This window comes from Acartia tonsa, chromosome 8, assembly GCF_053477335.1.
Source record: "Acartia tonsa isolate MP-2025a chromosome 8, ASM5347733v1, whole genome shotgun sequence".
NCBI classification, from domain to species: Eukaryota; Metazoa; Arthropoda; class Copepoda; order Calanoida; family Acartiidae; genus Acartia; species Acartia tonsa.
Window position 1 is genome coordinate 3,200,580 of NC_137267.1, and position 26,695 is coordinate 3,227,274.

At 37.7% G+C, this 26,695-nt stretch overlaps 1 protein-coding gene, 1 non-coding gene and 1 pseudogene across 2 annotated transcripts; 1 reads left to right on the top strand and 2 right to left on the bottom strand.

Annotated features, from left to right (window-relative positions):
• The first annotated feature begins 6,197 nt into the window (after positions 1-6,197).
• Positions 6,198-25,331, top strand: LOC145325817 (venom allergen 5-like). The gene is made up of 12 exons (XM_080168780.1): positions 6,198-6,350; positions 7,246-7,272; positions 7,779-7,832; positions 9,262-9,314; positions 10,104-10,212; positions 10,776-10,850; positions 11,163-11,205; positions 11,726-11,807; positions 21,262-21,374; positions 22,110-22,191; positions 23,597-23,681; positions 25,019-25,331. The coding sequence occupies exons 1-12, from the start codon at positions 6,242-6,244 to the stop codon at positions 25,078-25,080; spliced, it is 894 nt and encodes a 297-aa protein (XP_080024906.1). The 5' UTR covers positions 6,198-6,241; the 3' UTR covers positions 25,081-25,331.
• On the bottom strand, positions 12,345-15,671 carry LOC145327349 (large subunit ribosomal RNA). Its single transcript, XR_013882172.1, has one exon. It is a non-coding gene; the product is annotated as a large subunit ribosomal RNA (ribosomal RNA).
• LOC145327346 (small subunit ribosomal RNA) lies at positions 16,087-17,871 on the bottom strand (annotated as a pseudogene).
• Positions 25,332-26,695: the final 1,364 nt, after the last annotated feature.

Genomic DNA, 26,695 nt, shown 5'->3' on the forward strand with positions numbered 1-26,695 from the left:
CCAATAAATGGTATTGTGTACCTTTTTTTTAGGTTTGTTTAGTAGTGGGTTTCAAAATTCTTAGTTATGAATAGAATTGTTAAATAAGCTTTTCCTTAAATTTAAACAAGAACCTAAAATCTGAATTAAAACTTATTTCACTTTTGAACTAGGTTACAAGATTAAATTAAACTAACAAAGATTTTGTAGGAGCATTACAAAATATTTTTGTCTGTCTAAATAAAATTTTGCATAACAGCCATATTTAATTAGATTTGAAAAAATTTTTGTTAAATAATAAAATATTTTCAATGTCTGCCTTTTTTTTGTATTATTAATTTTTTAATCCTATAAGCATAATCTTTCATGTAAACTAATCTTAAAATCATGCTTCATAATTTTAGTTAAACCCACTAGTTCAGTATAATTATAATTTTTTTAGTTGCAAAGCAACTCCATAATTTTCTTGTATGTCTATTAGTCCACCAAAAACTATTGGGGAAATGTAATTTTCTTGGCTGCTATTTTAGATTGACAGGAAGTATATGGTATACTTTGAAAATTAATTTTCTATGTTGTGTTTAATTCTCTACAAAAAATTTTTTTGATTTTTTTTGTGATTTCTCTTGGGAGGGTGGTGGTACCCTCCCCCAAAATAGTTATAAACATTCTCGGGACCTATGAGAAGCTATCTTGTTAGGAAAAACCCGATCAGTTCAGCGGTTAGCGAAATTCTTTAGTACAGACAAACATCCTGTTACTTTATTATAAGGATAAAGGTTTAGTAATCTTTTGGTTGATTTATAGAAAATTTTGTTTGTTAGTTCATACGTGATTTTTTGTGCCTTGCTACTTGAGAATGTTGTCATCCTTATTTCTCTTTCAAATTACTTTTCCATTGCTGTTTTCATGGGCTTTTTTCCCTTTGCTTTTACTTCCCAATTAATTTAATTGAACTTTTGAATGTTTGTTTAATGATCTTCAATATAAAGGATTGTGTCCAGGAATGGAAATACATGGCAGCCAGGTGTCAGCCAACATAAACCTTATGAAAATTGTTTTTTTTATATTTAAAAGCACTAACTGTAAGGGATATAGGGATGGTCAATGATTCTCAAATTTATATTTCTTGCTGTCCTGAAGTTTGGGTACCAAAGATACTTATTTAAGACTTTTTTTAGGACCAGCACAAGGAATGCCACTAAATAGTTATTCAAAAAGCAGACGAATCTTAATAAACATAACCAAAACAAATACAAGCAGACCATTTAAATAAATTCAAAACAATTAAAAAAAAATTTCTTTGGTTATGGATATGATAAATAAAAATTCTGGTATTATACTGCTGTAATCGACCATTATGATAAATTAAATTATTGTGCAATCTCAAATTAACCACAAATTTGTTTGTTTTTTTAATCAATAACCAGTTCTAAAGTCATACCTTAAGATATTCACATCAAAATAAGACAGGCAAACCTAATATTAAATATTTTTTATTGTGTTTACTTGTTTTTGATTACCGAAATCTAATAAGGACTGCTTCTGCTAAGTTATTGAAATAATTTTAGACAAATCTGGCTTGGAAGATATTGAGTTAGAAGAACTCTAAAATGAATCAACTGCCCATCCCTGTATCCCTGACAAAGTATGTTAACATTTTATATAGTGTGCGGCTGCTAAGCCTGGGATATAAATATGACTCAGTTTATATAAGCATGTTAGAATTGTCATATCGATTTCAAACTTTGCATGATTAGATTATGCTATGCAAGGGAGTAAAAGTTTAGAAAACTTAGCAACTCTAAATCGTTACCTGAGAGGTCCATTTAAAACATGTTAATTTTTAAATATCTTTTTATAGAATTATCACATTAATCTGATTTTTAGACATCTAATTCCTATGAAAATAAGGTATTATTTTAAGAACGAACCATCTGACAAACAACTCTAAAGGAAAATTTCCCCACAACCCCCTTTTCCTCCCCTTCTTTCATACCCCTCTTCACTTACATGACAAAAACAAACTATATCACCAGATACCCCATAAGGTTCCGTGATTTTTTTAGAATTGTTGGTTAGACTGGATACCCCTGACAGTATCCTGTATTTAAGCACTTACATTAGGCTATAAAAGTTTTCCGGAATTTTAATAAATATAATAGATTTGAAATCTGCATAAAATTTTAAGGATTTTTTATAAAATTCGTTTTTTATATAATTCATTATTTAAAAGCGCAAATCTAATTTTAGTTAATAAATTTTGACCAATAGGATAGGTGGATTGGAAACTACCTGCACTCTAATTGGTTGAATGATGTACGTCACTTAAGCTTCTCCAATCAGAGCGCAGATAGTTTTCAATCCACCAATCACAGATGTCAAAATTATTTAACTTAATTTGTATTTGCACTTATAGATAAAGAATTATACAAAAAACGAATTTTATAAAAATTCCTTAAAATTTTATGCAGATTTCAAATCTATTATATTTATTAAAATTCCGGAAAACTTTTATAGCCTAACTTACATATTACTTGGTCCATTGGCCATGCTACTAAAGGCATTAAGTTGTCCTGGTTTATTTAATCATTCAATATCAGGTCTTTAACTCACTTTGCCCGATTTCTTGCTTTGTGCTTTGTTACATGTGGATGTGGTCATCCTTGTTTTTACCAAAGGACAAGTGCAGAGTCATGCATACTTGCAACTTCCTTGTCTTGCTCATGTATGAAAATAATTTTACATTTAAAACTATCTAGTAAATTATATTTAAAATATGAATTTAAAGTAAGCTCTGTCGTATATAAATATTGAAAATGGATAAAATAATTTAATTTTCTAAAAAGGAACACCTAAAAACTAAATAAAATTATTAAAGGACTAATCAACAAAGAGTTAGCAAACATTCCTATATTAACCACTTGTTAGACTCAGGCATTAAGGTAGATGGCAAATTGGATATTTTAGTAATACTAGAGACGTAAAAATGGCACTTTATCATGCTGTGTCAGGCGCGTGGTATTTATAGGAAGAGTAAAGAGAATTCTTTAGGACTTTCATTCAACGGTACTGTAATCCTAGGGTTGGTTTTAGTTATTTTATAATATCTCGGCTGTTTTTACAAAATAAAGTAGGGAATAGTTATTTCTCGCATCGTGTTATAAATAGCTTTCTGCGGATATAGAATGTACAATTATAAGATTAAAACTAGTTTTTTAGCCCCGAGATACTGAAGACAAGGTCTAAAAAATTGTTTTTATTCTTATGATTGTACATTCTGTATCCGCGGAAAGCTGTTTATAATATGAAGCGAGAAATAACTATTCCTTACATATCTTATACTTTTTTGTAAAATTTTTTAATATTGTTTTAGACCCTTATGAATTTTATGCTAATAAACGAAAATATTCGGAGCCTCATGTGTTGATTTTTGTCCTTGTTGGGGAAAGGGATAGTTGGTGCGCGTCCTTTTTATGAATATATTAATTTAAGTGTTAAATGAGCTCTCAAAGCTTCACTAGTTCTCAAGACAATTCCCTACCCACTTCCATTTCCAAAAAAAAAACTTTTTATTTTAGTGATCTTTATAATAAACTTTCAATTATAATATACAAAATTGCCATTCTGAAGATTTAAATAATTGGTAGAAAAATTTAACATTGTTAGTTTTGTATCAACTAATCCAGAGTTAATATAAAATCACCCAACTTTTTAAGCCAACAAATGAGCGAAAGTGCTTTATAAACTTTGGGTATCAGTATAATTTATCAGAGATCTAAAGTATAAGACAATGGCTGATAAAGTGATGTACATCCCCAAGGATGATGCACAAAATTACCCCTTCAGTAGATTAAAATTATAGTAGTTCAAACGTTTTGACACTCAACTTATTGAACCAACCAATCAAATTTAATAAAAAGTCCCTAATGTTGTATAATCAACGAATAAGAAAACTTTAGTGATTAGAATAATAAACAGCCCAATGTCCCCTCACCCTGATAATATAATACAGTGTCTCATAATTCTTTTTTCAACTGCTTATGAAACAAGGATGACAACATCTATAAGTAGCGAAGCTTTAAAATTAAGGATGGACATCCGGAATGAACTATAGAGCAGTGTAATACAAAATAAAATAAATCACGAAACCTTTTATAATTTATAATGTGGAAATCTAGGAATCGATCTAGCACCACAACTGATTAGTATATCTTAATGAAACTTTGTGGAAATATGTACAATGTAAACTTATTCAATCCCTGAAAATTTTAGTCGTTTATCAGTTCTAATAGTTGAAAAAAACCTTGGAACACTTAAAATCAAATCGATCTATCAACCCAACCAATAAGCAAATCTATATGAAACTTTATAGAAGTATGCAGAATTTAAACTTATTTAATTCCTGAGAATTATAGACTTTTATCTTGAATATGACTTGAGAAAATCATGAAAACTTTAGGAATCGATCTAGCACCCCAATTAATTGACATATCTTGATGAAACTTAGTGAAAATATGAAGGATGGGAACTTGTTTAATCCCTGAAAATTTCAGTCGTCTATCTTGAAGAGGAGAAATCATGTTACAGACGGATATTTCAAATTATAGAGTAGCTTCGCTATTAAAAATGATAATAGATAGCTCATAAACAAAAGTCGATATATTATTACCTGGATGTTGTACCAGATTTTCCTGTATTATGAAAAAGTAATACTCGCAGCTGGCTAGATTACCGATATTCCATTCCCTACCCTCCTACTGGAATAGGTAAGTAACTGACCAACAAATGAGGTTAGTCATGATACATTTTCCCCTATCATAATATCAAAAAAATCTAAAATAATAATTGGAAGGGCAAATGAAGAGGTCGTCAACTTTACGATGTGTTTCCCCCCCAACGACAGCTGAAAAACACGTATAGATTTCGTGATTTTTTTCTGAATTAAGTTGGTATAAGCTGCATCAAACCAAACGATCAAAGTATCTGCAACATAATTTCATAAATATATTTAATATTCAAAGAGTTCAACCCATATTCGCCCCAACCCTACATTTTTACGCTCTTTGCACATTTTGTCAAATTATTTTTTTTTTGCAGATTTTTTCTTTCAATTGAAACACTTGATTAATTATCTAAATCTTCAGTTGCATAAAATTGTGGCAATTATTTCATATTTGATCTGAATAATGGGATTAATTTTTTCATCAAATGTTGATTCTCAATTTTCATAATTAAAATAGACATATTATACCCAGATGGTCCAACTAACCATATTTTTCGTCAAAATTAAAAAGATAATTTTTGCAGACAGAAACTGTTATTTACATTTTGTTATATAGGAGATGTGAGCTTAATTTATTCGACGATATCATTTTTAGAAAGCTAACTTTATTCAAAGAAATTCATAAGTAACTTATTATATGTTTTGTCATATGATTAACATTATTCGAGGGAAAGAATTTTTACACAAATTATTTTACCCAGGAAAAGCTTAATCCTCAGATATGCGACAAATTATAGCTGACTCATAATGCGAACAAAATGAAAAAATTATGCCCTTACGTAACAAGATCTGTTAAAATATTCTCTTGAATGTTCCGTCAGTATTTTCCAATTGACCCATAGAGACAATATATCTCTTGCGTAACTCTTATTATAATTGAGAAAGATTTCCTAAAAAAATCAGCTGCTATATTGTTTTGATTTTTAATTAGTAATCTTTGGTTGTCGAAGCTGGAAACTTTTGAAGTGATTTGGGTTATGATGTTATTTTAAGTTTATGAGAAAATAAAAATATATGATTTCTTAATGCTTTATAAAATACTAGTGGCTGCGTGCCTAGTATCTAGGGGCTTTATATTTGAAGGAATAAAGAATGGCAGAAAGTAGCCTAAAACCACACCCAGACTTATTTATAAGAATAAAATATCTGAAGACATATAAGATGCTTCATTGTAATGGAGAACTATATCGGTTTAACGGTAAACATTTCAGCGAGTTAGAGGCCTATAGTGGTAACTTGAGGTGGGGGAGAGTTGTCCCACCCCCTCCCCCAACTTACAAATTAAGTTTTAAAACAAAAGTAGAAAGTTTTTTTGGGGAGAGGGGGGGTAATTTTGTTCTAGGGGCGATTATTCTTGGAATGACCGGTTGTGGTACCTTTCCCTAAAATAGCTGTAAACCTTCCCTAGACCTTTCTTTGCTTCGCTTTTCTAAATGTTGAGACTCTAATGTTTGTGTCCTATTCTAGTATATTAAAATGAGAACGTTGTGGCTGCTGTTTTATGTATTGACATACAGTTTTATCCATGGTCGCCATATTGTCGACCAAGATGACCTGGCTAATCAGGCTGATCTTGCTGTAGAAGGTGAGTAAGGTTGTGTCCATTAAGATCCCAATAACGGCTTGATTTTTTTTACGGTATTTTATTAAACTCTTAGTTCTTTTTTTATAAATAATTTTGCCTTACAATTTCTTGATTTAAATGGATTAACTGGTGATTAATTTCAAGCTAATCTCTTCTGTAAATTAATTAAACAATGTTTCAGAGTATAATTACATTTTTTATATGCATGCATTTATAAAGAAGGCATATAATTAATTTCGCCCATTAAAATTTTGGATCATGCGAAGAAAACGAAATAGCGGAAGCGGGTTTCGTCATATTTTCTCTAACCATGCGGAGCAATCATGAACATTTATCTAACCTAACCTAAAACAAAAGTTATTGTAATGATAAAAAACCGCTACTTCGTTTTCTTTCTATGATACAAAGGGGGGGGGGGGGGGCGAAAGTGACACTTTTTGAAACCAAAACTAAGAGTCAACAAAGGAACTCAACTAAAAAAAGGGTTACAGGTCTGAGATTTTGCATGGCAGTTGCTTAATAGGGGTACAATATGGAACTGTAAAGAAACGGCGGCGCAACCGCCGAAAACCGCCGTTTCCCGCCGTAATTTTTGTTGCCTTTTCTCGGCGGTTTTCAGCGGTTGCGCCGCCGTTTCTTCACAGTTCCATATTGTACCCCTATAAAGCAACTGCAATGCAAAATGTCAGACCTGTAACTCTTTTTGTTAGTTGAGTTCCTTTGACTTTTAGTTTTGGTTTCAAAAAGTGTCACTTTCGCCCCCCCCCCCTTTTTAATATGTTTTCTCGTTATCTTTACGGTCCCAAGGACCTCTAAAACAATTGTCTTCATGAAGAATGTCTGTGTGTTTGTCAAACGTATTTATAGTAATATTATTAATCTTTTATACTTTTAGATAGCAAGACTGAAGCTTCTGTAGAGGGTGGGTTATTTTTTATTAGTGGACTTTTTTATTATTTCGGTATGTACACCTTGGAGGGGAATAATTCTGTTGCAAAATATTTAAATATAAGGACCAGTAGGTATATTCCCTGAAGAGTAAAGCCAATCGGTTCAGCGATTACCGAGATCTTAAGACAGAAAGACGGACAGACAGACATCGTTTTACTTTGTATTATAGATATGCTTCGCTTAAAATGATTTTCCTTGTTGTCCTAGGAATCGTTGTTCCAAAAATTTAAACAAATAGGATATTTGCATCATTAAAAATTGTTCTTAAAAAGTTAAAAACCAGCATGTGTTAAATGGACGTACGGATTTTTAGGAGTTGCTACGCTTTCTAAGTTGTTATAACTGTTATTAGAAATTATCATGCTAAGTTCAAAATCAAATAGAGAATTTTAACCTATTTACGGACGGACATACAGACCCTAATTATAGACAAACTTCGCTTTTAACAACGCACTAAAATTGTTTTTTTATTTGCAGAGGCAGAAAATACATTTTTCCGTTGGTTCACTCTACCTCGCTATTCTAAACAAGGTAAGTTTAATTAACAATTAATGCAATTTGAAGCCAATAATAATTATATGAAAAACTAAAAAGAACGAGAAAAAAATTGTAAACTGCGTGGATACATAGTTCTAAAGTGGGGGGGGGGGGGGGGGCTGAGGGAAAGGGGTGTGACACTTTTAGAACTAAAACTAAAATTAGAGAAACTTCTACAAAAAAATGAATAACCGCACTAAAAATTGACATCAGACAATCATTTAAAACAACGGTTGAGTATAATAGTCCCTTTCGTTGCAACGACTCTTAAGGGGCGTTTCGTCATATTTTCTTAGTAGCTTTTTATAGGTTATGTTAGGTTATTTTGGGTTATGTTAGGTGATTGCCCCAAGGGGTTAGGCAATTGGACGAGAAAATACGAAGAAACTCCCCTTAAAAGGCGAAATCACGAAAGGGACCATACCCCAACTTTTTATTAGTAAAAAATCTCTATTATGAAGCGGTCTGGAAAATGCATCTTTTATTTTTTTTCTATTATAGAATTTCCTCAATGATAGCAGAGCTGAGATGTAAATGATTGTTTTTTTTCTTCAAATACCTTTTTTTCATATAATTTGGGATTTCCAAATATTCACCCATACCCTTAAAATTTTCTTATAATGTAAAAAGAAAAGAAAAAAAGATTCTTTTAGTGTCTCCAACAAAAGTGTACAAATGTTACAATTCGTTTGGCAGAAGTATCCCGATTGATGACGTCAATGGGGAAATTTCGGCCAAAGTAACATTTGTCCCCTTTTTTGGAGAAACTATAAGCATATGGAATAGGTCAATAAAAGACATATTTTCTTACTATTAAGAAAGTAACTACAAAATAAGAAAGGGAATGTGAAAGGTGACAAAATATCTTTCATTCACTTATCCCTGATTAAGGGAATACTAATTTATGCAATAATCCGTAAAATTGTGAGCAAGCTTCCAGTCAAATGCGCTTGTCAGGTCAAAATGTTTTTAAATATGCGTTTAATTATACTATGCGTTTGTTCAACATTAAGAACAGTTAGACTCAATAAATGCATTTGACTGGAAGCTTCCTCACAAAGGGAGGAGTAGGTTGCGCTAAAAATCCGTAAAAGTTGCGAGTTTTAAGTTAAAAACAGTAGTAAAACGATAAAAGATGGGGGGGGGGGGGGCGAAAGTGACACTTTTTGAAACCAAAACTAAAAGTCAACAAAGGAACTCAACTAAAAAAGAGTTACAGGTCTGCTATATAGGGGTAAAATATGGAACTGTGAAGAAACAGCGGCGCAACCGCCAAAAACCGCCGTTTCCTGCCATTTTGTCAATAATTCTTTTCAATAAAAAAAAATACACATACTTATATTACCGTTCTACTATAATTTTTAAGCCTTAAAACTCACACCTTTAAGGATTATTGCATAAGCTACTATTCCCTTTTTTTCAGCTGATGGAAATTACTGCACAATAGATGATGATCACACCATGTGTTTGCATCAGGTAAAGATATGGATGTAGTGCTACACTAAGAGTGAGAGTAGGGGGGAATGCCTTGGCACGTCAACAGGGGTAACTCATTTCATTCATTTCATTTCATGTTTGCATCAGGTAATGATATGGACACAGGTGCAACTCATTACAATGCTCAGTTTTGATTTCGAGACAAATATCGTGCAATCAAAGTGGCTATTAAAGAAAGTTGAGATATTTTGCAACGTTATAATAGAAGCAAAATTTTTATACTTGTTTTCAACATTGCTGTTAAGTATTAATCCTTATAAAAAGATTAAAAGGATCTTTTTGTGTCTATATTTACTACTGAAGGATCTTTCTAACCACTGAACCCAATGATTCTCCTTAACCAATGCAGCTTCTTGAAGGTTCTAGGAAGACTTACAATTATTTTTTGGGATGGTACCACAACCCTCCGAAGAGAAATCGCCAAAAAATACCAAAAAGTAGGCGACGCTAGCGTAGAAACATGACTAAAAAAATAACTGATCTTAGCACAATTGAGTTAAATACTAGAGGGGGAAGGGGTTAAATAACTGTGTCGACACTGAATTGAGTCTTTGAAAGTAAACCAATAGTGTCGGGAAAATTAACACAGCAAATAGCAGAAAACAATTACTTAGCAGACAAAAAAAGGTCTTTGTAAAAAGACGGCAGTTAGTTATCTGTATATAGATCTGTTTTAACACAGACAAATTATTTCTTATCTTATATGACTTAAAAGTAAACATAAAAGGCATACCTGCCAGATCAAATAAGATAAATTAAAACATACAGGGTCCCAGTGAAACATGTGCAGAAATGGCCATCAGCACAGGGTTGACAGATGATGCAAGAAAAATACTTCTGGATGCACACAATCATTATAGAAGCAAGGTTGCCAACGGTAAGTCTAACTTTAAATATCTATACCAATTTTGGGCAATACAATGTCCATTTCTGAAAAAAAGCAGGGAGGGAGGGGAAATTGGTCTGTTTATTGCACTAGTACCCAAAGTTTTACAATAACGTTTTCTTATTTGTTGGCTAAACAAGTTTGGAAACTTTTCATTTGTAGGTTTATTAAGTTGAAAGTTTAAACGTTCAACCACTAATTGTAAACTTTACAGGGCTGGGGTTAATTTTGTGTATCATTATTGGAGATGCACATCAATTTATCTGCTATTCTCTTATTGCTTTAGATCCCTGGAAAAAAACTGATTAAACTGTAAAATGTGATTATTTCTAAGTGTCTTAACCATCAAATACTTGATCCTGTTAGAAAAAATTACTCATCCACCTTTTTAAAAAAATTTTAAAAAGCGTTCAGGAGTGGGTAGGAAGGGGAGGGGGTTAGGAAGTCAGTTGTTCCTAGTCCGTGATAATATTATTCTGAAAGCCATTATGCTCCCAAAACACTCATTTTAAGATAAAAGGCATGTCCAAAGTTTAAATTTTTTTTTTTGAAAGGTGAGGAGCCTGGTCAGCCCCCAGCAGCCAATATGAGGAAGCTGGTCTGGAACGAGGAACTTGAAAAAATTGCTCAGGAATATTTGATGTTGTAGAAAATTCAAAGCAAAGATCTTCTTTAATTGGGGTCAGTCTGTTCGTTCGTCCTTAAAGGATAGTTCTTACCTTTAGATGTTGAATTTTAACTTTTAGGACAAATATTTTTATGTTACTTTTTGAACTTTTTGTTTGATTTTGGGAATAAAGACTTACCAAGAACTACTCATGCCAAGTTTCATAACAAAATTTGGAAGTTTGTGCCATTCGCGCATTGATTACGAGATAGTTTTATTTACCCCCGCCCCCCCCCTTCATTTGCTCTTAAAACTCAATTATTATCAAACTTTTAGAGATGGGCAGACCAATGTACTTTTAAACATGATGAAATCAGGTATTATATTTGGATTTTAATTTATAACTACGCCCCTAGAGGTCTCTAGGGGCACCTAAAATGTATTTTTTTATCTATTTTAAGATCAGCTGTTTCTAAAATAATAACTGCCTAGTATTTAGATGTTAGTTGTAAATTAGAATCTGTATATATTAGGCAAAGTCCAGTAACACACAGAATCTGAATTACTGCCCATTTTCTACTATACACACAAGCTCTACAATTTGAATTTTAAAAATATGACTATTTCTTTTTGCAAACCCTATTATCTAATATTAAATTATGTATTTACAAGTCAAGTTTTGAGTCAGTTGGGACATTTTACCACGTATCTCCCTAACCATACGTAGCACAAGAACCGTTTTTATATTTCCAAAATTTAGAGTTCAAAGCAGTTCTAGCGGTATGCATAACATTTTTCTACTATTAACACAAGCCTCGTAATTTGAATTTTAAAAATGTACGTATTTTTTTGCACACTCTATATAAATAAATTGCACTGACCTACCCTTGTATTTAGAAACAAGCTAGATTCTGTGTATGTTGGACAGAACCTGTTCATATCCTTTTCATCTCACCAGCAACCTGCTGATGATGTTCAGGTATAAAAAAAACCCAGCTAATTTGATGCACGTAGCCAGTTGTGGAAGGTGTTTATCCTTATAATAAAGTAATGTTATGTCTTTCTGTATGTCTTGTTTGGTGTTCCGAAGGATCTTGCTAACCACTCCACCAATAGGGTTCTCCTTTATAATGAAGCTTCTCATAGGTCCACGGAAGGTTTATAATCATTTTGGGAGCCTCAGAGGTCTGATGGATGTTTGACATGTAGCTCATCTGAAAAGCATAGGGGTATAAGGTTTATTGAGCAATCCTATTGTATGAAGTAGTAAGTTTTTTTATTAATGTTTAATATCTCAGAAATTACTAGCCAGAAGGGATGGTACTTATCAGCTTTCTAAATGTCTTGGGTTGGTTATATGCTATTTTCCTTACATCTACCCCCCCCCCCCCCCAGCGGTAGGGTTCTCCCTCCAGGCGCCGCACTCTAGCACTATCAATCCAGTCTCCCAAGCTGGTGACAACGGCTTCATCTGCCGAGTGTCAAAGGTTGGTGGGCACCTGTTAAGTCGTCAGGTGGGTGTCAGGAACAGCTCACCGTCTCAGTCACTCGACTCTGTATGAGTCTAATGAATTACAACGGGGCCTTCCTCCTAAGTCGTGTCCTTGGGACACAGTGATTGGGAGCGTTAGATAGATATAGCTTTCGTTCTACCAGGCTTGCGCCTAGTTGCTCCTTTCCCGACTTTCACAACAATATAGATAGCTCTCAAGACTGGTCTCTAGCTTAGAGGCGTTCAGCTATTAACCAAAGTACTTAGCGCATCTGCTCTGACAAGTCAAACAACAGAAACACCAGCGGTACCGGGCTCTGGTTCCTCTCATACTAAAGAGCCCTACTCAAGACTAGTCCTCCCTATTAGTAGGGTAAAACTAACCTGTCTCACGACGGTCTAAACCCAGCTCACGTTCCCTTTTGACGGGTGAACAATCCGACACTTTCTGAATTCTGCTTCAAAATGATAGGAAGAGCCGACATCGAAGGATCAAAAAGCTACGTCGCTATGAACGCTTGGCAGCCACAAGCCAGTTATCCCTGTGGTAACTTTTCTGTCACCTCTTCCTTCAAACCACGAATTAAAGAGGATCGATAGGCCGTTGTTTCCAAGGTTCTCCTTGTACTGAAAGGAGAACTCAAGCTGGCTTGTGCCCTTCTACTCTATTCAAGGTTTCTTTCCTTGAGGAGCCAACCTTAGGACACCTGCGTTATTGTTTGACAGATGTACCGCCCCAGTCAAACTCCCTGCCTCACTCTCTCTGAGGTTAGGGTTGCCCTTTCAACTTCCTTCTACAACTGAAGCAAGGCATTAAGCCAAGCTGTCTTTCCCTTCCGACTTCTTAAGCAGAGAAGACATACGTGTGAGAGTATTTCAAGACTGGCTTTTACACCTCCTCTCTATCCTACTTCAAGTATTCCTCTCCACCAAGCGAAACTAGAGTCAAGCTCAACAGGGTCTTCTTTCCCCGCTAATATCCACAAGTCCGTTCCCTTGACTGCGGGTTCGCTAGATGGTAGATAGGGACAGTGGGAATCTCGTTAATCCGTTCATGCACGTCAGTAGTTATCTGGCGAGGCATTTGGCTACCTTAAGAGAGTCATAGTTACTCCCGCCGTTTACCCGCGCTTAATGGGACCTCTTCCATTTGACATTCAGAGCACTGGGCAGAAATCACATCGAGTCAATGTCACCCTTTGACTATCTCGATGCTTTGTTTTAATTAAACAGTCGGATTCCCCCTGCTCGTGTCAGTTCTGATCAAGCTATTGATAGCTAGACGTATATACGTTAGTATATGAAGCCTAGCGCTTCCATGCCTTCAAGATTAAAGGTCCGAACCACATCCAGTCCTTCCAATCCAAGGGCACTTCCACGTTAAACCCGACTAGCTTAGCCTTCAGAGCCATTCTTTCTCCCAAAGTTACAGAACCATTTTGCCGACTTCCCTTACCTACATTATTCTATTGGTCAGAGGTTCTTAACCTTGGAGACCTGCTGCGGATATGAGTACGGCCTACACCAGTTCAACCATAGCCTTAAGATTGGTTTTCAAGGTCCAGCTTCCACCAGAGACACGTCTTGAACGGACGTGTTCTTAGCTAGGGTTACCTTTACTCACTCTGACAGTGTTTCAAGGTGACCTTTCGCTTATATAGAAAAGACAACTCTCTCTCTGGGGTTAGAAGGAATCCCAATCCACTTTCCTGGTTACCCAGGCCTATATGCTAGGATGAGACTGGTATAGGAACTTGAACTCTAACAAGTTTCCCTTTCTCCGCTTGCACTTGCCTGTGCCTTGTACATACTTCAACTTTAGATTAGAACCGCCTGACTCGCGTTCAACTACTGTTCACACGAAACCTTTCTCCACTTCGACTATCCAATCCCTCCATGGATTATTCGCTACTTCCACCAAGATCTGCACAAAACGTTGCTCCCAACTTTACTTTAACTGGCCCTTACTTGCCACGTTATTACCAGCCTACTTGTGCCTAGCCAACCTCTAGGCACAGCTGGAGTATAAGTCCTTCTATAGTTTTAGCAACATCCATTTTCAGGACTGCTTTCTTCGACAGGTGAGTTGTTACACACTCCTTAGCGGGTCCCAACTTCCATGGTCACCGTCCTGCTGTCTTAAGAAACCAACACCTTTTGTGGTATCTTATGAACTATGACTTTGTTACTTTAACTCTGCGTTTGGATCATCCCACAGCGCCAGTCCTGCTTACCAAGAATGGCCCACACGTCCTTTCATATTCCTTCCAACTTTAGCATGGCCTTACTTCTCCTTAAGCGCCAAGCTATTCTCATCCATTTATAGTTTGAGAATGAGTTGAGATCGTTCCAATCCCATTCCTCCTAGTCATTTGCTTTACCAGATGAAACTATCCTTGTGAATTACAGCTATCCTTAGGGAAACTTCGACTGGAACCAGCTACTAGATAGTTCGATTAGTCTTTCGCCCCTATACTCGACTCTGACAATCGATTTGCACGTCAGAATTGCTACGGGCCTCCACCAGGCTTTCACCTGGCTTCACCCTGATCAAGCATAGTTCACCATCTTTCGGGTCTTAACAGATTCACTCAATCTGACTTTGCCGCTACTACTATAGCAAGCCTTCAACGAAACCACATGCCTTGGTTTCCCACTTGACTTCCCTTCACACCAACCCTCTACTTGGGTTCTATTTGTCCGCCTGTTAAACTCCTTGATCCGTGTTTCAAGACGGGTCGATGTCACCGTCTTTACTTTTCAACAACGAGTGCTTTAGCGCTCGCTATGCCGCCCTCTACTCACAACTGAAGTGCTAGCTCTCCCGTCTAAGGCACCTCCTTCCTTCTCCTTCAAGGTTGACTCTAACTGGTACCCAGGTTCACCTTCCTATGAACACAAGGAATACCAGCTTGAGACCCTTACACCGTTTGTCAAAGGACAATTTCACGTACTTTTGACTCTCTCTTCAAAGTTCTTTTCAACTTTCCCTCACGGTACTTGTTTGCTATTGGCCTTGCCGCCAGTCTTTAGCTTTGTGAATGGTTTACCTCAAGCTTCAGAATACAATTCCAAATATTCCTACTCCACTCTCAAGCGGGCGTGCCTAGACCTTCCCAGCTCTCTTGGTCCTTCACCTTTCCTATGAACGAACCACATTCACGAGAGACCTTGCCATGGGAAGCCTAGACTACCCGCTTGCTTGCGCTTCACAGTCCCTCTTACAGAGAGACTCAGCCTAGAGCTACCGTCTTGTCATTCGCTATTACTAAGACGGTCTCCTTGGATTCCTTTTCCTCCGCTTATTGATATGCTTAAGTCAAGCGGGTCTTTCATTCCCTATCAAACACTCTTCTTGAGTCAAACTGCCGCTAATTCTCAAATTAGACCTTTACCCAGCTCTTTGGATCCGTCGCATTTCTTACTGTCCTCTCTCCTACCTTCTAAACGAAGGGTAGGAAGAACCGCCCTATGGACGGGTGCCTTGCCTCCTTGTGCCCACATTCTGACAAGGAATACGAAACCAAAGCCTTGCTTTGTTTCCTGCGCTTGCGTTCAACCAAGCTATGTTCATGTGACCAGCGATTCACATTCACTCTAGTGTTTAGCTACTATCTTCTTCAAGCTACAAGCCTAGTGTTCCCTTGTCCACTAGCTTTGCTTTAGCGCCTTCACCTTGCGCTTTCTCTTTGGCAGGCGCCTTGGGCCTGGTATGGATTCGTTAAGACTAGCTCTACGATTCCTTGTTCCCGACAATACAACTCCACTATGATCCTTCCGAAGGTTCACCTACGGAAACCTTGTTACGACTTTTACTTCCTCTAAATGACACAGCTTGAACTACTTCAGGCACCCAGGTCAACTGTTAGGGCGCCTTCCATGGTTCTCACTAAGACATTCAATCGGTAGTAGCGACGGGCGGTGTGTACAAAGGGCAGGGACTCAATCAAGGCAAGCTATTGACTTGCCTTTACTAGGAATTCCAGGTTAATGTCGAACAAGCGACAATCCCGACTGTTAAATATATTAACCGCTTGCCTAGTTCTTTCGAACCAGGGACGGGTTATATATTCAATTGTAGCACGTGTGCGGCCCAGAACATCTAAGGGCATCACAGACCTGTTATTGCTCTTTCTTTAGCTACTTCGTTCAACTAACCCTTCCAAGAAGACACACATCTTCAAGTTAGTTAATGTTTCCACCCGACTTCAATTTGGAAACAGTGTCCTTATTGGTAAGTGAGAGTCTTGTTCGTTATCGAAATTAACCAGACAGATCACTCCACCAACTAAGAACGGCCATGCACCACCAACCACCAAATCAAGAAAGAGCACTTAGTCTGTCAATCCTTCTAGTGTTCTGGCCTGGTAAGTTTTCCCGTGTTGAGTCAAATTAAGCCACAAGCTCCACTCCTGGTGGTGCCCTTCCGTCAATTACTTTAAGTTTCAGCTTTGCAACCATACTTCCCCTGGAACCAAATAACTTTAGTTTCCAAAAGTCGCCTATCACCACGTCAATAGACATGCGATAGATTACTGGTTGGCATCGTTTATGGTTAGAACTAGGGCGGTATCTAATCGCCTTCGATCCTCTAACTTTCGTTCTTGATCAATGAAAACATACTTGGCATATGCTTTCGCTTTTGGATGTCTTCAAACGGTCCAAGAATTTCACCTCTAGCGCTTGAATACATATGCCCCCGTCAGTCTCTATTTATCATCAAGTTATGGTTGAGACCAACATAACATACACAACTCCTTGTTATATTATTCCATGCACAACTATTCCGACTACTGGTCTGCCTTTAGCACTCTTGTTTTTTCAAAGTAAACACAGACCCAGCTCAATCAACCTTTGAAAGTCAATTGACTTGTCCTTTCCAACCAATCAATAAGAACCGCTAGCGCTAGCGCCAGGGCTCCCACTTGACAATCCTCCGACTACGAGCTTTTTAACCACAGCAACATTAGTATACGCTATTGGAGCTGGAATTACCGCGGCTGCTGGCACCAGACTTGCCCTCCAATTGATCCTTTGACATTAATTTAGATTAACATCATTCCAATTACAAGGCCTCGAAAGAGTCTTGTATTGTTATATTCCGTCACTACCTCTGTCTTTAACAAATGGGTAATTTGCGCGCCTGCTGCCTTCCTTAGATGTGGTAGCCATTTCTAAGGCGCCCTCTCCAGAATCGAACCCTGATTCTCTGTTACCCGTCATAACAACTGTGCGCCTAAGGCACCCAGTCTACAGTTGATAGGTCATACCATGAATGAACTGATAGTCAGGTTAACTGAACTATCAAGAACGGCTTCAGGTCAACTTTAGTACACTTCCGTGTTTGGTTTCTCAAGCGCTTACCTTCCACAACTCCTATTGCCTTGTCTTATGTATTAGCTTGAGAATTACCAAAGTTATCCTTCCGCTGCTCCTTCTGTTCAATCAAGTTGATATGTTTTAATGAGCCTTTCGTAGTCTCTCTCACTTAGGCACATGCATGGCTTAGGCTTTGACGTTAGCATATATTACTGGCAGAATCAACCAGATTAGGTGTCTACCTTCCTATAGACCCCTTGGTTAAGACTCTGACTGGAACCTCTCACCCGCAAGCCAGCAACACCCTTAACCTAGCTTGCCCTTTAGCTTTGCCTTGGGTCTCTTGAAGTCAGTCTTAAGTCTTAGTATTCCTCTCCTTCGTTTCCTTTACCACAGCGCTTTGCTTTGAGGTGCCCTAGCTTGGGTTAACAATAGCTGGCACCTCTCTATCCTCCTTCAAAGGATACCTTGGACGTAGTCAAGGTTACCCTCCTAAGACACTCTTTGACTGTCCACTCTCACCCGCAAGCCAGCTCGCTCTTAACCTAGCGCTGCCCTTAAGCTATATTGGGAACCTCTTGAGTGGGACAGTCTAAAGTCTCCTTGGTTATGGTTCTCCCGCCCTTCTAACCTTAGGCTTGGTGTCTACTTCACCACGGTTGAAGGTGCTCTTCCCTCTACCCAGGTCTATAACACACTTCCTTTGACTTGGTGTCTACCTCACCACAGTCTCCTTCCTTTGACTGGTGTCACCTTCACCAGCTTGACTTAAGATAGCGGGCGCTCTATCTTAGTCTACCGTCTCACTCAACCAGGCTTCCCTTACTAAGGGTGCCTTCCTTTGACTGTGGTGTCCACCTCACCACAGTCTCCTTCCTTTGACTGGTGTCACCTTCACCAGCTTGACTTAAGATAGCAGGCGCTCTATCTTAGTCTACCGTCTCACTCAACCAGGCTTCCCTTACTAAGGGTGCCTTCCTTTGACTGTGGTGTCCACCTCACCACAGTCTCCTTCCTTTGACTGGTGTCACCTTCACCAGCTTGACTTAAGATAGCGGGCGCTCTATCTTAGTCTACCGTCTCACTCAACCAGGCTTCCCTTACTAAGGGTGCCTTCCTTTGACTGTGGTGTACACCTCACCACAGTCTCCTTCCTTTGACTGGTGTCACCTTCACCAGCTTGACTTAAGATAGCGGGCGCTCTATCTTAGTCTACCGTCTCACTCAACCAGGCTTCCCTTACTAAGGGTGCCTAGAGATAACCAGCATCTATCTCTCCCGACTTTCTTTGACTTGGTGTTCACCTCACCACAGTCTCCTTCCTTTGACTGGTGTCACCTTCACAGTCTTACTTAACCAGGCTTCTCCCTTACTAAGGGTGCCTAGAGATAGCGGGCGTCTATCTCTCCTTACTACTGTCCAACTGTCTTCCCCTACCTCATAAGGTAGGGTGCCGGTTCATCTAACATAGCTCCCGTAAGCCGCTAGCGCTTGACAAGGGCATGGATGGTGTCCTTTGCCTCGCGCGCGCGGGTCCCTCTTACGAAAAAATATGTCATCCCCTATATACTTTTGAAAATCCGCTTATGGGAGCACTAGTTGAAAATTTCTGAAAATTTTTACCTTATTAAAAAATAAAATTTTTGAAAAAAAATACCCCATAGTATAAAACGCCTAATAATTTTTTTTGAAAACGTCTCCCCCCCCGTTCACCGGTAGCTGCAGAGTTTTTGGGCGCCCAGCGGCGCCCATTGGGCCCCATCCAGTAGTAGTAATCCTTAAGCCTACCCTGGAGTGAATCTTGAATTCGCATCGAGGCGTACTCTACGCGGATAGCTTAGTAGTACTCTACTCTGGAACATCTATTGTATCGATGATCCTTGTAGTCACTAAGCGTCCTCTCGAGGTATAGCCAAGAGTTTTCAATCGATGTCACACCATGTCGGTTACCAAACAGGCAAAGTCCTATCCAGGGGAGTCGGAGCACTCTATCTTGGTTCTTTACCAGGGCACCCGAAGTGCCCGCCCGCTTCCCTTATGGTTGCTACCCTAGTCGACGGAGGGCGCTTCACCAGTCCAGTCCACGACCTTTCCCAAGAATAGCATTCTACCGAGTCCTCATTCCAGTTCGATGTCCCTTTATCCAACCTGGTATGGGAAGGAGGAACCCAGTTAAGGACCAAGATCACTTACACTACTGATAGACTCTTACTCCGAGTTTAAAGACTGGACTAAGGGGGCAGCCTTGGGGATATCTCGCCCCGTTAACTACCGCCCCCAACCAGTACTGTTGATGTGGAGATGAAGAGATCTAATACGACCCGCACTCCTACTCAGGGTAGCTTAAGTGCACGACGTAGATGAGGCAACTCATGTCACACGTACGCTCCTTAAGGAAGGTTAACGTCTCGTGAAGCTTGCCCCTGAAACTTGTAGATGTTTAAAGTCAGTAGACTAAGAATTCTAAAGTCAAAGCAAGGATATAGTCTTCCAGTCAGGCAGAACACCTGACCTTAGTACTATAACCGACCGCACTAGTATACCAAAGAAGGCGCCTACCCAGGTTAACTTGACACTTGGTATGGTACTTATGTCGAACCCCGGTTTAAGTAAAGGTTAAGAGGAAACACGAATGCCCCCCACCACCACGTCTTAATCTCCAGAGGGAGGCGACGTGTCTTGTGTTACCTTGCCTGGCTTGCGGTTCTGCTCGTATAGACCTCCCCCTCTGGTTCCTTGGTCTAAGGGCAGCTAAACCATCCAATCCTAGATTCTCCCAATCACCCTCTTCCAGCATACCTTACCCTGCATAGCGGCCTCAACCCATACCCAGGTCAAACACTCAAGCAAGAGTGCGGTACTAAGATAGCTATGCCGCAAGCAAGCGGACAAGTCCTACCTTGAACCAAGGATATGTTAGACTACAGTTGACTCGACCTTCAGCCCACACAGTAGCTTCGGCAGGCTGATGTCTGGTTGTCTACTATAGCCCTCAACCCTTGGCGCACTGTCACCCTTACTATAAGCGCCAACCAAAGTCAGGTATTTTGACTCACCGAAGGGGTCCACCTACTTCGAGGGAGTCAAGTGTCAAGCAACCCGCACACTACACTTACTTAAGGTGACGCCTTAAGTATACAGCTTAATCTCCCGACGGAGGCGCTGCACCTTGTGCCACGAGTCTACTTCCCGACTAAGTTACTAAGGTTTCAGTCACTACGGCGGACCGCTGGCGTTCTCGGCCTACTACCCGTTCTACTTAGTGAAGGACTCTCCGCACTTGCCACCCTAAGTATAAGGGTTGAGGGCTGTAGGCACGGAAACTTAGACCGCTTATCTCATCTCTCACCCCAAGCAAGCATCACCCTACTACACTTGCGGGCCTGTTGAGAGAGTATTCTTCAGAGTGCTACCCAGGTGCACTCTGTCTAAGGGTGTTACACCGTGCCTCATCCTTACGGTTACAGTGCCTTACTCAACCCTTAAGCCAGGCCTTATCAACCTTCTTTGGTATGTTCGAGCGAACCTGACTTGTAATACCCGAGGAATTGGGCGAAGCAACTAGTATTGTATAAAACAGTAAGGTGTTTTTTTTTTAAAGTGACCCTCCCTCTTTTTATAGAACACATTCAAAGAAGCAGTTGATTCCTGGTATGATGAAGTGACTCCAAAACCTTCAACACCTACAAGTCCTGGAAAACCTGGATTTAATCCTGCAAATATTGATCCTTTCAGGTATATCTAAGATTTATATTGAACAAGGATGACAACAACCAGAAAAGCGGACAAAAGGAATATTAACAAAAAAATATATGAAGGGAGCTTTTGCAATTTTCCTCATTATTTTGAGCAAGCTTCAAGTCAAATGCGCTTATAAAGTCTAACTTTTCATAATGTTGAGCAAACGCATAGTATGATTAAAAACATATTTAAAAACAGTTTAACCTAACAATCGCATTGTCTGGAATCTTGCTCACAATTTTACGGATTATTGTGAAAGCATCTATTCCTTTTGTTGCCAAATTACTGAAAATGAAATACATGATACTGTTTAATATTTACTTACATTTTAAGGGCTTGATATTAGAGATGCTTCGCTTAAAATATTGTACCGCGTTGTCCTAGGAATCATTGTTTTAAAAATCAGATAAATAGTCAACTCATCCTTAGGGTTTTCAACATGTTTTAAATGGACGTACGGACTTTCTAGAAACTAATATAGAGTTGCTACAGATGTACTAACTATTACAGAACGTACAGAACCTTAATTATTAGTCATGCAAAATCAATAAGGTTATGATATTTAGAGGAGCTACTTGTCAAATAACTAGACCCTTGAGGCTCCCAAAATAGTTATAAACCTTCCATGGACTGGTGGAGTGGTTAGCAAGTTCCTTCGGTACACACAAACAGAAAAAAACATCCTGTTACTTTTATGTAAAGACAAAAATAGATTTTTATTTGTTTCAGGTTTGATTTTAACACAGGGCATTACAGCCAAGTTGTTTGGGCAGAGACCAGTGAATTGGGCTGCGGTGCCACATACTATGAGGTAGAAATCCAGGGAGGGAGGGGGCAGAGACCAGGGAATTGGGCTGCGGTGCCACATACTATAAGGTAGAAACCTAGGGAGGGAGGGGACAGAGACCAGTGAATTGGGCTGCGGTGCCACATACTATAAGGTAGAAACCAAGGGAGGGAGTGGGCAGAGACCAGTGAATTGGGCTGCGGTGCCACATACTATAAGGTAGAAACCTAGGGAGGGAGGGGACAGAGACCAGGGAATTGGGCTGCGGTGCTACATACTATCAGGTAGAAACCCAGGGAGGGAGGGGGCAGAGACCAGTGAATTGGGCTGCGGTGCCACATACTATGAGGTAGAAACCCAGGGAGGGAGGGGGCAGAGACCAGGGAATTGGGCTGCGGTGTCACATACTATAAGGTAGAAACCCAGGGAGGGAGGGGACAGAGACCAGGGAATTGGGCTGTGGTGCCACATACTATAAGGTAGAAACCCAGGGAGGGAGTGGGCAGAGACCAGGGAATTGGGCTGTGGTGCCACATACTATAAGGTAGAAACCCAGGGAGGGAGTGGGCAGAGACCAGTGAATTGGGCTGCGGTGCCACATTATGAGGTGATTATTTTTTGGAAAGTAGGTAGCTACTAATTATTTATTTTGTAGTTTATAAATGAAATGTTGTATTTTAAATTTTAAAACTTTATACGGAATTGATTGAAACACCTCAGTACTATTATTTATATGTTAAAAAGTACAAAAATATTATTCATGGAACAAGAAAAATTGATAGAATGTTACCCAAGTGCTAATTTACTTGTACTAAATTTATTTATTTATTTAGAATTGAATAAGAGCAATGATAAAATAATATTTTCATAAAAAATTTTTACTCTTTAATAAAAATACAAACAAATTGTGTCTGAGGCAAACCCAATGATAGCTTTCGGAAAAATTCAAATTACTAGAGTACAAGATAAAAAATTTTGGGAGATTAAAAAACATCATAACGTGATTTTACAAAAGCCATTACTATATTAGTTTGTAAAAATTTCTAATTTACTTAAGACTAGCTACCTGAATTTTATTTTATTCTTTATCTACACACACACACACACACAGCTATTTCATTAGCGTTGATAACGAACTAATGCACCTTCCCATAACTGTTTTTTTATGCCTAGGCTTGAAATAATATTTCCTTCGTTTCCCATCCCTTATCCCTGCTGGTACGATTTAGGAAGCGTACCAACTCTGTAATCGTTACCAGAAAGTGCGTACGTCCGTTAAAAACATATTGCTTTTTAACAATATTTTTATATGTGTTATAATTATCCTATTCATCTGATTTTGGCAATACTGATTTCTAATAATATTCGTTTGTCCTACCGTTTCAAAGCTTCGCATTTATGAATGTTGTCAACCTTGTTTTTATTTTAGGATACAGACGGGTGGTACAAAAATTTGGTTGTGTGCAACTATGCTGTTGGTGGTAATTTTGCTAACAGACCCATGTACCTCACAGGTGAGAATAATCCACGACCGTGGCTCAACACGTCATTCATCTGCTTGTCATCAGAGAGGAATAGGTTAGAATCTCGGGTTAACACCGTGTCATAGCTAAAGACGTAAAAAATGGTTCCTACTTCTGCTATGTCATGTTCGTGACATTATTAGTTAGAGTAGGTGGAATGCCTTGGCCCAAAACAGGCGCAACCTTGCACAGTTAGGACTTCCAGCTAAAGGTCGTTCAAAAAAAAGAGTTAGTTGGCTGATGTGTGTTACATAGCCTAATACCCCAAGTGATTAATCACTTTAGGTTAGTTAAGTTGGGTATATTGAGGGCACCGCAATTATTTCAAAAGTAAGAAGGGGGGCGGGTAGGATTGTGCATTTTGAGGAAAAGTCTTGGAATTTTCTAACATTTATAAGAAGTAGTATCCTGGTATTATTTAACACATACATCAATCATATTAAACAACTAGAGTTGGCTCGATATAATTATCTCCCTATTGGCTAGTTTTCTATATGCATATCTATTTCTCAATAAATCTATTTTCCTCACCCGGCATTACTATCTAAAAGAAAGTAAATATTTAATAATTTAAATGATTTTTAAAAGATTTTTTAAAATTATATTTTTTTCTTTACATTACCATCACCAAAGGGTTAATGATGATGATTACAATTTTAGTTTAATATTTGAACACACAAAATGTCGCCACAATCGAATTCTTTTAAAACATAGTTTTCTTAAATTTTTCATATTATGAATTTAAATTTTCTTTTTTATGATTAGAAATTAAATACATCAATATAAGGTAAATAGCAACATGAAATGAAAAAAATGAATTTATTTTTAATAAAGTAAAATAATGGGTCTTATCGTTCTGGGCAATGAGAGTTTATTATGGATTATTGGAGCACTATGAGTCTTCCTATCATATATTCCTTGGAAAACTTGAGCTTGTTTATAGACATTTATTTCCTATATAGATCTGACATGGATCTTGAAGCAATTAAGCAGGCCGTTTTGTACATGTTAAAAATTGGAAGATTTCATTAAATAAAAGTAATCGCAAATTTACTTAGTAAATAAAATTATTTCTCTTATTCATTCGAAACCGATTATTATCCGGTGGATTAGAACCGGTTCTCATCCATACGAAAAAAATATGTCTAGCATCGTATTATATTCAGTTTACTACTAATATAAAAATGTACAATCACAAGATTAAACCAGTTTATTTAGCCCGTGCCTTTGGCATCTTGGGCAAACTGGTTTTATTCTTATAATTGTACATTTTATATCCGCGGAAAGCTGTTTATAATACAATGATAGAAATATCTATTATTATTTAGGACCTGCAGGAAGCAACTGTCCGGATGATACCCAGCCAAATAACGAGGGACTATGTGAATGATTTTTTATAGTTTTATAATTTTAATCTTTTTGGTTTTAGCAAATTTTTTATATACAAAAATAATTATTTCCTAGTCTATGTTATACGTGTTTTTAATATTTTATATATTCAAAAAGCTTTGCTATTATTAGGTATTTTGCTTTAAAACTTGTAAAACAATGAAAATGTGATTTTTAATATTTTAGTTTACATTTAGTGTATATTATGTATTTTATACCTATTTTAATTAAATAAACTGATATTTTTATTAACTACTAGCAACTTTGCCACTAGCCTCTAGGGTCTTTGCCCCAAGAGGTATAATTACATCTTCTATTACCTACCCAGCCGAAAAAAAATGCAAATGGATCGCAAATTTTTGCGAATGATAGGGGGGGATTTTTTTTTTTTTTTTTTTTTGGGGGGGGGGGGGGTTGGGGGTGTCCCAACTCCAAGAATTTAGCCTAAAAACTACCACAAAACCAGTAGATATACATATTCCCTGAAGAGTAGAATAGATCGGTTCAGTGGTTACCGAGATCTTATGTGATAGACGGACAGACCGATAGACATCATTTTATTTTGTATGAACTATACTCAGGCAATAAAGATGGGACAATAAATTAAAAATAAAATTTATTCTTTTGGTTGTCTTTGACTTTGGGTACTGAAACAAATACAAGTTTTCTTTATTTTTGACAATTTTTAAGACTTCTTACTTGTGCACAGAATGTCGTCAAAAAGTTCCTTTTAGCTGACTATAATGAGCGTAAGATATACATTATACATGGATATATTGCCAGGGGAAAATTTTCGTCCATTTAGGTTGCCAATATGGACATAATTCATTGGTCAGGTCGTTCATCAAGTAGTAGAGGACTGGGTAAAGGCGGTTGAAACCCTCCGTATCGTTATTACACAGATAACATGACAATTCGGATTAGGATCTCAGAATAGACATAGTAACTCCATTGATCTGAGAATAGTTATTTCTCGCATCGTAATATAAACGGCTTTCCGCGGATATAGAAAGTACAATAATGAGATTAAAACTAGTTTTTTTAGCCCCGAGGTGCCGAAAGCACCGGCTAAAAAAATGGTTTTAATCTTATGAATGTACATTTCTATATTCGTAGAAAGCTGGATATAATACGATGCTACACATAGTTTTTTCGTATGAATGAGAACCGGTTCCTATCCACCGGATTCGAATGAATACGAGAAATAATATATCCATAAGCATGACATATAATCCAAACAAATTTGCTTTGATTGATTTTAAAATTTTTATTTTTCTTTATCAAAAAAACGTTTGATCAAATAACTATTGAACTAACCAATCAAAGTCCTTTGAATCGTTGAGCCGACGAATAAGTAACCGTTGGTATAAATCTAGACTTGTGTAATAAACAGCCTAATGTCACGCTCACATTCTACACTTGTTATGACTGTCTCAATTTGTTTTGTTAATTTTTTTACATTTCTATTTTCATCCTTATATAAAAAATTTTCGGATCTCTATCTGTGCGCGTGTACAGTTTAGTTCTTCATAGACCCTGGAAAAGTTTATAGTTATTTTGGAGGTACCACCACCCTCCCATGCAAAATTCCTTCTAGACAAATTGTCCCACAAAAT

Bases quoted from the DNA above. Each gene is read 5' to 3' on its own strand.
- LOC145325817 (XM_080168780.1), top strand. From the start codon at position 6,242: ATGAGAACGTTGTGGCTGCTGTTTTATGTATTGACATACAGTTTTATC. The intron at 9,315-10,103 runs GTAAAGATATGG...TAAAACATACAG, and splicing joins ACACCATGTGTTTGCATCAG to GGTCCCAGTGAAACATGTGC. The intron at 22,192-23,596 runs GTAGAAATCCAG...TTTTTATTTTAG, and splicing joins GCGGTGCCACATACTATGAG to GATACAGACGGGTGGTACAA.